This window comes from Gymnogyps californianus, chromosome 2, assembly GCF_018139145.2.
Source record: "Gymnogyps californianus isolate 813 chromosome 2, ASM1813914v2, whole genome shotgun sequence".
Taxonomy (NCBI): domain Eukaryota; kingdom Metazoa; phylum Chordata; class Aves; order Accipitriformes; family Cathartidae; genus Gymnogyps; species Gymnogyps californianus.
Window position 1 is genome coordinate 115,950,673 of NC_059472.1, and position 16,182 is coordinate 115,966,854.

General features: G+C 41.7%; 1 protein-coding gene across 1 annotated transcript in view; it reads right to left on the reverse strand.

Annotated features, from left to right (window-relative positions):
* Positions 1–8,403: 8,403 nt before the first annotated feature.
* ARPP21 (cAMP regulated phosphoprotein 21) overlaps positions 8,404–16,182 on the reverse strand; it is a 244,242-nt gene continuing 236,463 nt past the window's right edge. Inside the window, 2 exon segments of the mRNA XM_050890972.1 lie at positions 8,404–9,206; positions 10,362–10,513. Coding sequence (XP_050746929.1) covers positions 8,949–9,206; positions 10,362–10,513 — 410 coding nt within the window. The 3' untranslated portion in view covers positions 8,404–8,948.

Here is a 16,182-nt window from a genome sequence, read left to right on the forward strand (position 1 = left end):
GCAGTAAAATTTCTCTTTTAGCCACTTGCACCTGTCTCGCAGCGTCCACAGATCTCATCACAACAGAGCTGAGCAAAAAGGCCTTGCCACTGGAGCTTGCTTTCAGGTATTTCTGCTGCTTTTGAATGCAGAAGAAATTTTTGGTTCTCACAAAAAAGGCATATTTCTTTGCACAAAAATGTTTTAAAAGAGCCACTGGTACCTTTGTAGTTAAACCTCACTCCCTGGTTTTAAAAAAACCCATGCTTTATTGATGAGAAGAATGGTCATAAACTACAGTTATACCAGAAGGCTCTTGTGTTGGATGAGTGGTTTGAAAAAATTGCAGCTTCCCTTTACACACTTGTACTTGGACAATGTTAGTTACGCTCACTAACAGACATTTTTGCTAAATAGATACATACATCTGTTCAGACAATTAGCCTTCCCACTCAAAAAAAAAAAAAAGTGATCCAAAACCCAATTATTTCTTAAGCAAAGAGGGGCAATGCTTCTGGTTCTGTACCACAGAACATCTGCTGCAGAGCAAGGCAGCTTTCTAAAAAATACAGCCCCAGTCCAGGGGAGCATAGAAGCACATGAATAAATAATAGAACAACGCTCAGATCAAAATTTTTCCTATGCTGTATGAATGCTTCATGTCCAGAGCTCATTCCACTGCTGTGTGACAGCTCTGATGTCTGCAACGTCTTTATTCGCACATCAGCAGTAACTCCTTCCACCACATGCCAACTACATATAATCTTCAAGTCCCAGTGGGCTGGGAAGATAAAATCTGTTCAAGAAATACTTAAAACAGACCTTTTTCCCCCCTCTCTATCCCCAGGGCAGCAGGAAGGATCCAGATTTATCCAAGCATCCAGATTTACCCGAGTGTCTTCCATATTATTTGGACTCCTTTGTAGTTTCTGAAACACTCCCTCATAATTTCAGCCTAGTGGAAGACAGCAGCGAGCCCCACGACATGTGGTTTTCTGATATCCATGCCAATAAAAGAAGTATCAAGCTGTGCATTGCCCATAGTCATGGGAATATGTTGCCCAACAGGCTTATGCACCCAGTAGGAAGCAGGACTGTGGATGCCTGAAGCAGTTCTGAATTACAGCATGCTGTATGTCTCAGTGTTTCATCTGTACAGATGAAACAAAATGAAAGAGTGGCCATTAATGCACACAGGAGCTTGGTTCAAGTGCCACATGTGAGCTTCATGCACGTGCATTCCTGCTTGCTCCGCATGAGAGAAACCTCACCTCAAGCTTAAGTGTAGTCAAGACTTGAACCTCACTGAAAATTTGGGTCAGGGAGATTCTGAATGCTGGTTGGCCTCCATTTTACTTACTGTTAATGCGATTAACTGAGAGTGTATGTGTGAATTGCTCTAAACTGTTAGTTATAGGAAGCTTACAAATATCCAGCACTTTGCTTCAAGGTTTGATCTCCTGACCTTTACAATGGGTTGCACAGTCTGAGGCATTGAAAGTAATTTCTTTTTTTTTTTCCCCTGTGGAAATATTCTCTAATGTATTTGAGACCTTTTTATCTCAAAGGCAGAATTGGTCCAGATTTACCATTTAAGGTTTGATCTGAATGTCAATTTTTTCCCTCCTTGGTTCTTAGATAAGATCACTTGTTGTGCAAATAACTGCATGAAATTTTGCACATCAAAGGATTGTACTGTGACCACCCACCTCCTGACATCGTGTCCCATGACTAAATCATGCCCTCAATGAATCAGCAACACTTAGCTTGGAAAACAGGAACACGGTTCATGAGAATTTTTGTAAAACCTTTGTTTTTAATTGAAAGGCTTTAGAAAAAAAACAATTATTTTTTCTCCATCACGAAAATTTTTACTCGCATACACACACGTGCACAGAAGCCCTTTTCCCCAACAAGCTCCACCTGGCATAAGATTTGATCCTGATGAGATCAAAGTTAATGGGAGCTAAACAGAAAATGTCCAGTCTTGTCTACCATCAATTTACTTGGTCTTCCTATCACACTCAGTGGCCCAGTGGCCACTATCTTAAAAAAAAAAATTACCAAAGAATTTAATGTACATCTGTTTTCCATGCATATAAAAGCAGTTTTTCATGATGTGGAATGATCTAGTATAGATTTGCAAGCAAAACCTGGGTATGGCAAGTGCCTTGATTCACACCCATATGATTCACCCTTAGGGTTAAAAAAACCCATGTAGCCTTGGGAACTGTGAAGTCTGCTTTTTATCTCAAGATACACAGCACTCTTCGAGAGGACTTTTTTAAAGCGTTCCTCCAGGAATATATTTAGTAGAGTTCAGTGGAGATAATTTCTGTACTGGGGAGCATATATCTTTGCTTACATTTCTTCTACTTACATTTCCTTTTTACAACTGTCTTTTGTAAAACTGCACCCGCAACATAAAAGGCAAAGATTTTTTGACTTATTTTCCTAAATCTGCAGCCTCCAAAATTATTCCTTAAAAACACAAGGATGAACTGAGCTGTAGTGCTTCATTAAGCACGTGTAGGTTTGCAGCTGATCTCTCCAAATGAAAATCAGGGAAGAATTCAATACTGCTTTTCAACAAACCATCCATAAATTTACCCAGAACACCTGTTATTCTTCAGCTTAAAAGCTAATCTCAGGTGCTCTCTTGCAGTTTATTCCTGTAATTCCTACATCAATTAACCTCTGTTAGGTCAATGACAAAACACTATAAAAAACACTCTTATTAGCAACTGCACCTGATGCTCAGAAAAGCCAGGACTTTTGACATGAAATAACCGATTATATACAAAATGCCACCTGAAAAAAAATATTTCAATTATTATCAACTAAAGCAAACAACTCTTAGCACAAAAGCATTGCTTGTGCATAATTAACCTTTACAACAACAATGAACAATTATATGCTACAAAGAAGAAATGAAAGATGATGAAAAGATCATGAGGCACTTTGCACTGGAAGGTTTGTTTCATCCTCAACAAGGTATTACATCCTGCTCTGAATAGCAGAACGAGCAGCTGTGTAAGGCCAGTCGTAGTTACTCATGCAGTCAGGGGCATTTGACGCTAAACAAACTGAAGAAATTTAACCCAAGGTTAGCCTCACCTCCTCCTTCTGATCCTTACAGGTTTTGTTACAGGATGGACTTTGTCAAATGAAACCAATTTTTTTTTTTATTTGCTTATTAAGTCCTGGGTAACAAATACTGCTTTACGGAACTGCCATATTCGGTCAGGTCAGAGGTTCATCCCCAGTGCAATACTCATCTCTAGTAGTGTCCGGGGAAAGGTTTAAGAATGGGGCAATGATATGTCAACATTTCTTTAGGCTGTTCTCTGCCTCTATGAACTAGACACTGACTGTCTGTATTTAACAACCTTCAGTGCAACTTTCTTCTCTGACCTTGTCCACCCATTTCTGAAATCGCACCTAACGTCCTGCAGCAAGGAATGCCCCAGGTTGTCTATATACTCTATGGGGAAAAAAGAGCTCTTCTCCTGTTTTCTTTGTTTGGAGACTGCTGTTTTAATAAGCATTTTTTTTCTCTTATATCCCCTTGTCCTTATATCAGGAGAGGTAATGAGGAGTCATCCCTTTCCACGGTTGGTGGGATATTGTAAAAAGAGCCAGAAGAGTGAGGTTTGATTTCCCCCTCTGACATGCACTGGAAAGCAGTGTTTTTAGCAGTATTCAACCCAAAGCTGAACTCTGCAAAACATATAGCAGTATAGCAATAGTTCATGCCGCTCACTGAATGCTGGGCCAACCATCCTCAGAAACACTGTGTGGCATTAATTATTTAACCATCAGTCCACTGCCTCAAAGGCTTATTATATCCACTTTTCTGAAGAATGAAAGGAACCAGCAGAGAAGAGAGTCAATTCTTACAGCAAATCAGGGGCAGAAATTCATTTAGAAATGGGGATCCTTTGCCCTGTTTTGGGAGCAGGCATCTCCCAAACTGCTGCATCACCCGTATTATGGTAGGAGCAAGTGATGTGCACGCAGCAAGGCTTCTTCCCCTTCCAAAACTCTCAAGGCATTTCTGTTGCCTGCCACAGAGCTTTGGGTAGCGCTTGAGGCTGGTATGATTGCTGTCGAAGCACTAGGCAGAGCTTGGCTCAATGTTTGCCCTAAGCTGGCCACTGCCCAAGGCTAGATGGTGATGTCCTACACCAGAAATGTGGTTTTAGACAACACGAGCTAAGCACGTGTGGAAGCTGTGAGCATTTCTAAAGCATAGTCTCTGGGCTAAGCATGAGTGGCATATTCCTGAAGACTAAGGAAACTAGTCTCCCTCTCCCTTGTCAGTCAAGAGAGGAGCTCTGGGAGACAGCAAGCCAAAGCTCCCAGCCCTGAGTGGGCATTGCCCTCCACCAGAGCCTCTCCACTGACTGTTAAGGGAGGAAACTGGTTTCTCTGCAGTTAGCCCAAAGGGGTAACACATGCCACAGCTCAACAGCCTTGTGAACGGGAGGGCTGAAAGGACACCGACCAGCGCGCATTTTGCATCACTTTTGGGAACGCCAGTGAAACAATCACACTGAAGCACTCAATGGCCGTGCCAGGGCGCGTCGCCGTGCTACAGAGCAGCTAACAAGCAGAGAGCAAGATGCTGTGGGCATGCTACAGCCTCCCTGCGCATTTCCATTCCTTGCTGCTGGGATAATTTATGCAGTCTTCCTTCAGTACAGGAAGCTGTTCACACAGAGTTAAAAAGAAACATGAGGGAATACAGTTTTAGAAGGAAATCATTGACTTCTCGGGCAGCACAAAGGGCAAAACAATAGCAAATGGCATCTGGCTTCTGTTAGGATGTACAGCCTCTGCAAATTACAGCCCAAATGAATTAGACCCATCCAAAAGGCTGATCAGTGTCATCTGATGCAGTCAGCTTAATTCAGGATACGCCTCTTTGGTTTCTCAGTGCAATATAAATTAAAAAAACAGTGGCAAATTAAATATGTATGGGGCCTTGGGAGAACTTTCCATCAGCTTCAGAATATAAAAAAGGAGAAAGCAATATACAACTATCAAAGCAAGGTAAAGGGAAAATGCAACGAACAGTGCCTCACACCACAACAGGGCTGCCACAGAGTAGCTGCCTGAGCCTGCCGAATTCCAAGGTGTCCTGGTTTTGGCTGGGACAGAGTTAATTTTCTTCTTAGTAGCTGGTACAGTGCTGTGTTTTGGATTTAGTGTGAGAATAATGTTGATAACATGCTGGTGTTTTAGTTGTTGCTAAGTAGTGCTTATCTTAAGCCAAGGACTTTTCAGTCTCCCATGCTCTGCCAGCAAGCAGGTGTGCAAGAAGCTGGGAGGGAGCCTCGCCAGGACAGCTGACCTGAACTGGCCAAAGGGGTATTCCATACCATGGAACGTCATGCTCAGTATATAAACAGGGAGGAGATGGCCAGGAGGCGTGAAACACTGCTTGGGCATCAGTCAGTGGGTGGTGAGAAATTGCATTGTGCATCACTTGTCTTTTCTTGGATTTTATTTCTCTCTTTTCCAGTAAACTAGGACACAAGGGAAGACTAGAGAAAAACCAGCCCACTGTGACAGAGCAACCCCACAGGAGAGGAGCATGTCCTGTAAATCATTTCACTACTACGAGCTGGACTCTGAATTCAAGGTGACCAATTGCTAAGTTGCTTGAACAAGTTTGGCCAGGTGAGTCTAATAGCACTCCTCTTATGGAGAGTGCCTACAAAATATTTCAAAGGACTGAGAAAAAAGCACTGAGCTTCACCTACCCATTTTTCTTACATGTATTTGCAGGTCGCTTCTTTTTTCCTCCTCACCTTCTGACAATGCTGAAACATCTCTGATTTAATAGCAGAAGGCTGCTAAGCAATCTAGCTCAGAATATTTTTGTTAATGAACAAAAGGTTTAGGAGAAAGATTTAGAAATATTGTATGATTAAAAAAATAAAATTAGAGAATGATTTTTGTGCTTCACTTGATATAGAAACAGAATTACTTGTCTTCAAATATAAATTCTTCCAGCATAAAGCAAATATGTGCACCACCACATGAGATGTCTCCCCCATGTATACGGTACCTTAATAATTAGGGCATTCTCCATAGCTGAGGGAGATCAAATTCAGTTTCCTCATACGTCTAAGGAGATTCTAACTCTTTGGAGAGTGAGACAATCAGAGGATGTAGGCCATTTTGGGGTGGGTGGCTGTGACCTCCTCCTGAAACTGCTCCATTTTACATAAAAACTTAAAGTCTCATTTCAGCAGGAAGGTGCATTAATGTGCAGGTAGGTGCTGCTGCCACAAGGCTGAGAGAAGTCAATCAGCAGGATCCCTGCTCCCACAGCTATATACGTGTTTTACACAAGCTGGTCATTGAACGCGCAGAGACAAGTAAATCATGGGAACTCATGGCCACGGTCAGTCATGGGATATGCTGTTTGCCAAGGGGGCATGACCACGAGTGGCGTAAGGACATGAGGAGATTCTCTCTTTACAGAAGCAAGATTCCTAGGCTTTGCTTTTTGACTCCCTTCCCCATCGCTACTGAGGGCATCTACAGCCCAGCTTGCCATCGATCTATGATGTTGAGAGCAGATTTTTTTTACCAGGCAATTCATTCATAATTCTCTGACAAGAAGGAAGATCAATAAGGTAACAGTAGTGCTTCAGAGAAGAGAAGAAACAGGACTTAAATATAGGGATTACAAAAGGGTCTCTTCACTCCAGACACTGCATGCACAGAGATTCACCCTCCCTCCCCTCTCGTTCAGCCTGGCTACACACAACCTGTCCTGCGCAAGGTCACCTGTGGGTCCTTCCTGCTGGACTCCAGAGCCTTGACAGAGAAGGACAACCATTCATTCAGCTGTCAGTCATTTAGCAGCAGCAAATCCAATTACGTGTAATTATAGTAACACTGGGAGAAAAACTTCCATAGTATATAAAACATTAAAAGGAAATAAGCCACACAATGCAGGGCATCTGAAATGAGAGCTCAGGGTCACAGGCAAAATTCAAATGCAGTATCTCGATTTTAAAAAAGAAAAAAAGAAAAAAAAAATCAATCAGTATGCTCTCCCAAGGCATTTCACCTCTAATTGAAGAGTGAATTGTGTTTACTTACCTGCTCGTGTTCTTGACTGTCTCTCGGCAAATGAATCGTGATTACACTACATAGAATTCAGTGTTTGGCTTTCTTATGATCCCATAGGACTGCATTCAGTAGAAATTCCACACTTTTAAGACACATATGTAAAAAAAGACTGAAGCCTGAAAGATATCTATTTATTGTATAGAAAAGAAAAATATTTGTTTTAAATATAGGTTGTAGCCCTTCCAGTTCCTGCTTCCACAGCTGAAGTGTGCAAAGGAAATGCTACCCCTCTTAAAGGGAAAATAAAAGCTGTTTCACATTCAGATGAACAATGGTCAAGGGTGTTGTAGGCTACTGTCATCCTGAGTGTACCTAAATCATACTACGACACAGGCAGATCTTATGCACAGAAGGATCTCAGACTTTTTCATGATGCATATGCATAATTCTGGAGGGCTCAACTCCTACCTCTTTTAAAGGTGTTCAAAACTGATCAAAAATGCAGCTTAAGTGAAAAACAACACAGGCTTTTGTCTGGTAAACACATTTGCTACTTGAATTTTGTCATCACTGAAGCAGAATGAGGAACTCCATGCAGCATTTATGAATGAAGAATAATTTATCAGAACAAGCTGGGAATCTGAGTGAACATGGACATAATAATGAGAAACACCACAGGAATTCAAAAAAAGGTTCTAAGAATTTCTGGCAAACCACTGTGCTGCATGTTTTAAGAGCCAAAAACCCAAATGTATTGTTCATCCCCACTACTTGAACATGATGGACAAGAATCTTGGGTTGTCATCTTTTTGTTGCCAAATAGCTTTATAGCTGGAGTAGCAATAATTGGGTAGAGTATCTCTACAGAGCATAGTAATTGCTGGGTACTGTGGTTGCTACCTCAGTAGCAACTGATCTTCCAGCCAGTGGATGGGATATCACGGGACACCTATGTCTTCTTATATTCAACTGTTCATTGGCCTCTTGAACAGATATAAGTTAGTAGATGGAGGCTTGTAGCTGTGGCAAATTGTGTTTGTGACATTACTGGTCCTAGGGATTGGAAAAGCACAACCTTAGTTTAAGATGATCTGGTACCTCATTCATTGAACACTTTCTGGGTGTCTACGCTACAATTTCTAAGCGGTCTTAGCTGTTATGGTACTGCATGCTAAGACACAGGTATGTTGCCTTTTCATCAAACTCCCATAAGCCTATTAAGCATCATTCCCCCCTTAGCTTCACCTGAAACAAGACAATGCAGAAACAAAGGGGAGTTCACTCACTCAGAAACAGAGAGGAGACCAAGCAGGTAGTAGAAACATGACCTTTCTCCATGAGGTCAAATAGCTTTATTGTGATTAAGCACTACAATACAGTATATATCCATAAAAAAACTCTATAGTGTATATAAATTATTCCTTCCATTCAGTAATTCTTTTTTTGTTTTCGTTTTTTCATTTCCATTACAGCTTTGGTACAATGTGATTTTATTATATTTTTAAATACTTTTAGCTTCACAAACTCAACACAAAGTACAAAACTAATCCGAATCAGGGATATTACAATCTACACAGTGGTGTTCAGTGGTAGGAAAAAATCTTACCTCAATGAATTCATGTCACTAGCTAAGCTATAAAGGCATACCTAGCAGACATGACAAAAATATGCACCATTAACCAGCAAACATTTTTTTTTTTCAAAATTTATTTTATTTTTATTTTTTTACAGATTTTTCCAGCAGCAAATCACTTGAGCATAGTCAGTACTGATGTCCTCAACTGATTATCCTGTTGTGTTCCTCTTCATTTGAAGGCCATGAGTTATTTGTCAAATAATGCACCGCTATCCTCGTATATCCACACTAAGCCACAGTGTCAGTACTTGACCTGCCACCCTGCATTGTTAATGCTCGCACAGTTTGTCCTGCAGCTGGCAGAAATAACTGGAACGTTATTGGAGGGGCAGTGTGGGGCAATCAACCGTAGGTTGTTCTGTGGGGCAGGAGGTATGACATTACAGTAGACAGGCATTCCAGTGGCTGTAAGTGTTCCTTGACCTGATTGATTAGGTAGCATGATTGGTTGTTGATATGATTGTTGCGGCATTCCTTGAGAACCCTGGGTCATTGGCACCTAGGCAGGAATACGGAAATAGGTAGGAAAAATAATAGTAGTTACTAAACAAATTAAAGTAGGTCCCGAGTATCCCTATCTTCCTTCTAGCTGAATTTGAGTATACAACATGTTCTGACAAAATGTGTCATTTTCTGCTGCTCAGAACTGTTCTCATCCCTGAGGATTTTTGTTAGAGAAGGGTTAAAGAGAAATCCCTCTGCTCCTGGGTCTAGTAAGTGGCTCTGTCATGATCTATATGAATATGAATTTCTGGGATCAGTGCAAACAGAAGACTCAACTCTGGTATATCTAGGCCATCTAAAAGGTCTAAACCTTTAACTTGATCATTAACCTTTAAAACACATTTTCAATATAGTAATTCTGAAGATATAAGGGGAAAATTTTACCCACAAGCAATTCCCCCATTTCCATCTGGGTTGCTGTAGTGTTTTCAGAGAAGCTGAGGGAAAAGGTGAATGGCTGCTCAATCAGTGCAACCTATTAAAATGAACTAGATATCATATAGTTTCTTAACTTTCTGGAGGGACCAGCAGGAAATGCAAGCACAGGCCACCTCTCACAGGCTCTTGGCATATCTCACAGAAACCAGGTATAAAGTTGGGGAAGTAAGTCTGGGTAACTTACAGACTTGGTAAAAATCAGCCACTGCCTTCCCTCTCCCCAAAACCCAATAAACAAAAATCTATCTGGCTACAGCTTGTTATAGAAGACATAGTGAGATCCTTAGCAGGAGTCTCCACAGATGAGTAATTTTTAACTGGATCAGGCAAAGCCCCCAACTTCATTACAGGAAACAATACTGCACTTGCAAAACAAAAGAAAATGAACAATGTTCTGTCTTTTATTTTTTTAAATTCATTTTCTTCACAGGAAGAAGTATAATTCCTTCATCCTTTGTGATATTTTACCCGCACTGCAGGCTGTAATAAATAGTTCATTTGAAGTATTCCCAATTCAGAATGAAAATCGGGAATACTAAGAATATGTAAACAGGAAGCAAAGAAACCAATTTGACTTAGAAGCGTATTTATCAGGAGGCCTCCTGCCACACACTGTCCTAATGAAGTAATAAAGACCATTCTGCGATACAAAAACTTAATTCACTTAAGCACTCTCCGACAAAAGCAGTCTTTCCTTATGGCTCCCAAGTACCTGATAAGACGACATGGCTGGATACTGCACCATCATGCCTTGCACCTGATTTCCCTGTTGATTATTCATCAGGTTCTGGCTTTGGGGCGGCTGCTGCATTCCCATGAGACCCTGGAACCCCTGCTGCTGATTCGGCAGGACAGGCTGGTAACCTGGAAGAAGAAAGACGTCTTCAAATACCCTGTTGCTTGTAGGGGCAAAATGAAAATTGTTCTAAGGAACAGCAAATGATCCCACCATTTCTCCCTGCATTCATCAAAAAGTTGCTCTATTTCTAGAGAAGCATTACTGGAAGTGAAAATTGAAGGGGAATAAACAAATGCTGTGAGTTGACAGCCCTGGCAGGCTAACATAAGCGGGCAGCACACTTTCCTCATGCTCTTCAGCGCTGCGGCAGAGACCACCTTGAGGGATGCCTGACTGCACCACAGGATTGTAAAGCCCTGAACAGACACAGGGTGTTACTAGCTTCTGGCTGCTTCCTCAGAGGCAAAAACCCCACCAGCTTCAAGGACACCAGTGTTTGGCCTTCACAGACTAATCCGGTAGTTTTCTTTCAGGTCACGTTTCTTATCTTACCCTCTTACCTTTCTTGTAATGCAGCTCCCTAGCACGATGTAAACAGAGGCAGCTTTATTTAATTAAGAAGAAGATCTGTATAAACACTGGCTCCTACTTGCAAGGCTTTTTATATGATTAGAGCCTATTAAGGGTCATATTCCACCCTACTAGCCTCATGTTTGGCAAAAGAGGAAAATCATAAATTAGGGAGTGTATGGTCCTCCCCGTTGCTTGGTGGGAACACTGCTGACACACAAGTGACCGCACAGGGATGAGAAGTTGATGCTTCTGTTTCAACCTGCGATTGGCTCTGTGTTCAAAGTCACCACAACATTGCAGGTTTTCTGCTGGGACAGCTCCTCTAGGACTAACTGAGAAATGGGCAAAGTCTGGATGATCTGGAGCGCAAAGCTGCTAATGAGGCAGAAGCGTGGATGGGAAGTGAAGTGCGAGCCGTGTGCTGCTTGGCAGTAACACGATCCAGCCTGAGAATGAGCCCTGCTAGATAGAAGCGGGCTGGCTGGGTGATGCTACTATTTAGAGACGAAGGATTTTGCAGAAAAAGTGGGAAAGGAAAGAAAGATGCAGAAAGATCCTGTCCTTGAAAAATGCAGCCAGCCACAGTCATTATAAATCTATGAATAATTTCTCCTTAAGACATTCTGTGTCCTTTAACACTCGTATTTTTTAACATGCAGTTATGCAGTGCACTATTAACTCTGTAGTGATGTTCTCAGAATAAGCATATTTCAGGCAAAGAAGAATTATCAGAAGTAGCAACGCTGTGTTATTTTTATATAAAAAATGTGTGTCACGTCTGCTCAATTTATATTCATGAACACAGTACACGGTTCAATATACTTCACGAATTGGAAATCATCACCTGGGTATTTCTTCATTATGTAAGAAAAATAAAGTAACGAATGTCTCTGTTTCTGCCGGTCTATTGTCCACTGATAGCTTTCCTTCAACATCTTCTCTGATGCCAGAGAAATGTCAGGTATCTCTGATCAATTTTTTGGCATTAAAGATGCCTTTCCACAGATATGAGATTAATGTCTCCAGTCAACTGAGCAAAATAAAAAAAAATTAATTCCATGAGTGATTAACTTGGCTAGGATATAGCATCAAACATCTCCCAAATGCACCAGATTATTATACATTCAAATTTGCTCTTTTCCTATGCACAAACACAGTGTCAGCATATTTTTTAGTCACAAAAATTACCAACATCAGAAGTGCTGTAACTGAGTTTACAGAAGGCTTATACAGCAATAATAAAACTGCAAGTCCTCTTCTGCTCCCGTATACCAATTATGGGGGGGGGGAGGGGGGAGGAGGAGAAAGGACAGAAATAAAAAATTTAGCACTACTATTCTGGTATTTGCAAGACTGGAAGTTTAAGCAGAGAGGAGTCAACTGACAGCAGAAGCAGCAACAGATAATTCATCTCATGTCACTTGCGGTTGTCAAAGTAAGTCCCAGATGTTCTAATGAATGCTAGATTGATGGTGGACCAGGGATCAAGTGACGCTAAGTTGGGGAATGCAATCAAACATCAGATCTGGGCTCACAGAGTTGGACCGTGATGCACTGGCACAGGGTGGTGGACTGGTGCTCTGCAGAGATAGACAGACACCACTGGGGTCAAGTAGAGAGAAGCCCTTCTGTTATCTCTAGTAAATATAATTGCATTACCATTACTTTAGTCAGACTACTGCCGATACTCTGCTGTATGTTTGAACATACAGCTGTCTCTTCACCTCAGCTTTATGTTCCATATTCTCCAAATACAACTAATTTATTGCCCAATACAGACATGACTATCAAACTGAAACAAAAAGTTATGGAAATGACTAAGTATCTACCCTTATGCTGAACATGTAGGCATCATCTCATGGGGGTATTAAAATAACATGTACCTCTGCCCTGAAAATCTCCTCTGTATTAGCAAACACTGCTTAGTACATGGCACAACCACTCCCATGTTTTAGGCGCAGGAATACAAAAAGGGGACGGGTTAAGAGCTGAGGTCCACTAGGCTATGGATTATTATTTTAACAATCTTATTACTCTTCAAGGACTTCAGCAATTTCTCCTGCCCATAGGGCATGTGCACCCCTCACCCCTGTCCCAACATGCAGAGTCCTGCTTGCACCCCTGAGAGTCAGGAGACCCCTCTCCTACTCCCTCTGCGAGCCCTTTACAATGCTTTGACCACACAGAGGGGCATCAATACAACCAGAAAAATACTTCACATGCACTCTAACACACTTCCAATGTGATTAGATGGGAGCAGAGGTATTAATGTAAGAATCTGATCACATTGTTTCCTGAACCTTCTTTGCCGTTAAGGGAAATTAAGTCACTTCTTTGCCCCAAAGGAGGTACTGTGGTCTCTTGACCATTTGCTCCCTTGACTTGCGGGTGGAAACAGGGATGTTTAAGAAGGTTACTGGCCTGCTTGTATCCTTGCAAAGACGCTGGCTGTCATCTCTTCCTCACTTAATATTCATGGACTTCTTTTTTATCATCAGTACCCTTTGGAATACAATGAAGTTACGGATGTCAGACTTTGCTGCAGAACCCCAGTACAGCATTTGGTGAAAATCCAGGATCCTCTTCAAGGCTCTGCAACTCAAGTAAAGCCACTTCACTTTACCTGATAGCAAAGTCTGACCCTTTACTATGTTAAATATATGAAGAAAGATGCAAGTTCATCCATTCCATTGAACATAAAAACCTGACAAGGTACAAAAATGTACTCCAACAATGCAGACGGGGTACAGAGTATTAAAGGGTGAATTAATTTCTTTATCTACAACAAGCTCTACAAGCAAGAGGAAAATGCTGTGAAAAAACAAAGAAGCCCAAGTCTGTTCTGCTAGACAGCTTCTGTTTCAACAGAAATGCAAGAGAAAGGAATTGGCACTCTACGTAGCAATCCATTTGAATAAGAAGTTGTTAATATCAGAAACCAGCTTCTCTGAATTTCCTGCCTCCTCAGCCCAAATTCTGCAACCCTGACTCTGCATGCCATGTAACATTTTAAATGGATCCTTCAGTGTTTACTGTGTGTTGATGTCTTCATATGTTTTTGCGCACTGGCCAGGAAAAGAATGGAGATGGGAGACTTGAGACTCTGCATAACTGGTAGTCTCGATATATCAACCTTTCAGCAATGTTCATGAAACTATATCATTCTAGCAAATCTTTTTTTTTTTTTTGAGGGCACAGACTATCAGAGAGCGCTGTTCCCCCAAAAGTATTTATTTTGTACACACACAGCAGTTTCAATCCTCAACTCAGCTCTGCCATGCTTTTGACATGCTGTTTATTTTTCAATGAAATGAAAATAACAGTGTTCTCAAAAGTCTTGGGAACCGACTGCAGTGCATGAAAAGCCATGCATTGCTGGGCAGCGATGGATGTTTTGGAGCTACACAGGTGTCGGGAAACAAGTGAGAACAGGAAGTGGCACCATGCTTTCTGCAACAGTAGTTTTCTTCATACTTGCTCTTTTGCTCATTAGCTTTCATACTACATGAAGTGTAATCCTTAAAAGCCTCTTTACTGTCCCCTGAGAACATACATACGTGGGTTATTTTCTAATGGCAGTACACATCAGATGAACCATCCTATTACTGCAAGCTCCAGGGCCTCTTTACTGCAATTATATCATCCTGCTCTATGTTATCTATGCTACAAAGGAGGATTTTTTAAATCAGGGCAAACATGAGAGACATTGTTAAACAACCAGAGGAACAAATCGTGCACAGAATTTCAATGAATGCCTCAGAGGAAAAATGAGCCTTGGATTGCAGTCGAAATGGAAGAGGCCGTCACACCATCAAGGTAATTCTCTGAACCTTTACAGCCTGCACCACCATGCTGACAGTCAGCTAACTTAAACATCCCAGGGGGAGAAAGACTGCATGAAAGACCCACAAATGTTTTAATTTCTTAATGAGGCTATGGAGCTCAAAAGATAAAATGCAGTGGTCCTACACCTCTGCCAGTAACGTCACCCAGAGCTGTAATTAAAGCATGTTTGGTGCTCTGCTGGCCTCAGCATACATCCTTCATGAACGGCACATCCATGTTTGGAGGGACTGTTTCACTGCTCATTTTAGATTTGAAGCATATATTAGCAAGATAGCTTTGTAATACGTGTATCAGCACTCCGGGTAAAGAGTAATCAGCACTTCGGCTGATGAGTGCGGCAGTCTGGCACGAATCCCTGAACTGCAAATCTTATTGTACTCACCACTTGAACAGCATCCTTGCATCTAAGCCCATCCGATGCAAATGCTTAAATTCACAGTGGTTTTGATGTGAAGTGATTTGAGAGCTCATCTGCTCCCTTCCCGCTTCACTCAGTGTAGTGCTGGGAGAAGCCAAGCCGTTGCCACCAGCAAACCCAAAACGCAGGTACCTTGGTAACACACTGCAGCGGCTTAGGCAAGCAAAGCCCAAAAGAAATTTGAAAGGGAAGCCTCAGCAGGGCTAACTGGGCTGGCTGCAATGCTACACAGATATGGTCATGCTCCTGCCCGCTCTGCAACTACTGCAGTGCCTTTCTGGTGCCCTACACCCCTCCAGTACAGACCAGCTCAGCCTCTGCCGCAACTGCCACCAGGAGCACCGGGAAGAGATTGAATTTGAGCTCCCATGGAAAAGCCAAGGGGAGCAAGCACCACCTCTGGGTGCGGACACAAGGGAATACCCTGCGATGTATTGAAAACAGTGTAACTGCAGATTCTGCACCCAGTCTCAAGTGTTAGGCTTGCTGCAGGGGCTTATGTTTGCAGAAGACTCCCCAAAACTGATAAGGGCTGAGAAGAGAGCTACAAAAATGATCCGAGGTCAGAAAGTGCACCTCTTCCTTGGAGACCTAATGAACTCACTGTGCTCAATTTATTCAAAAGATGAAGCGGTATCTGCTGGTAGATAGTTCTTGAACAGAATAGAAAACGGTATGATAAAATTACATGGTTGGAAGATAAACCTAGAACTGTTCAGATTAGAAATAAAATTCAAAGTTTCAACAGACCCTGTAATTAACAAGGGGGCAATTTACCCAGAGAGGAAGCACATGTGCTATCACCCGAAACATCTAAAATGAGGATGGACAGCTTGCTAGAAGATATTCATCAGTTTAATAAGAAGTTCTGGGAATAAAGATATGATTAGAGTGTGCTCTGTGTCCAGTATTATTCAGAGCATTAAATTACATGTTCCAGACTTGAAACACTTAGGA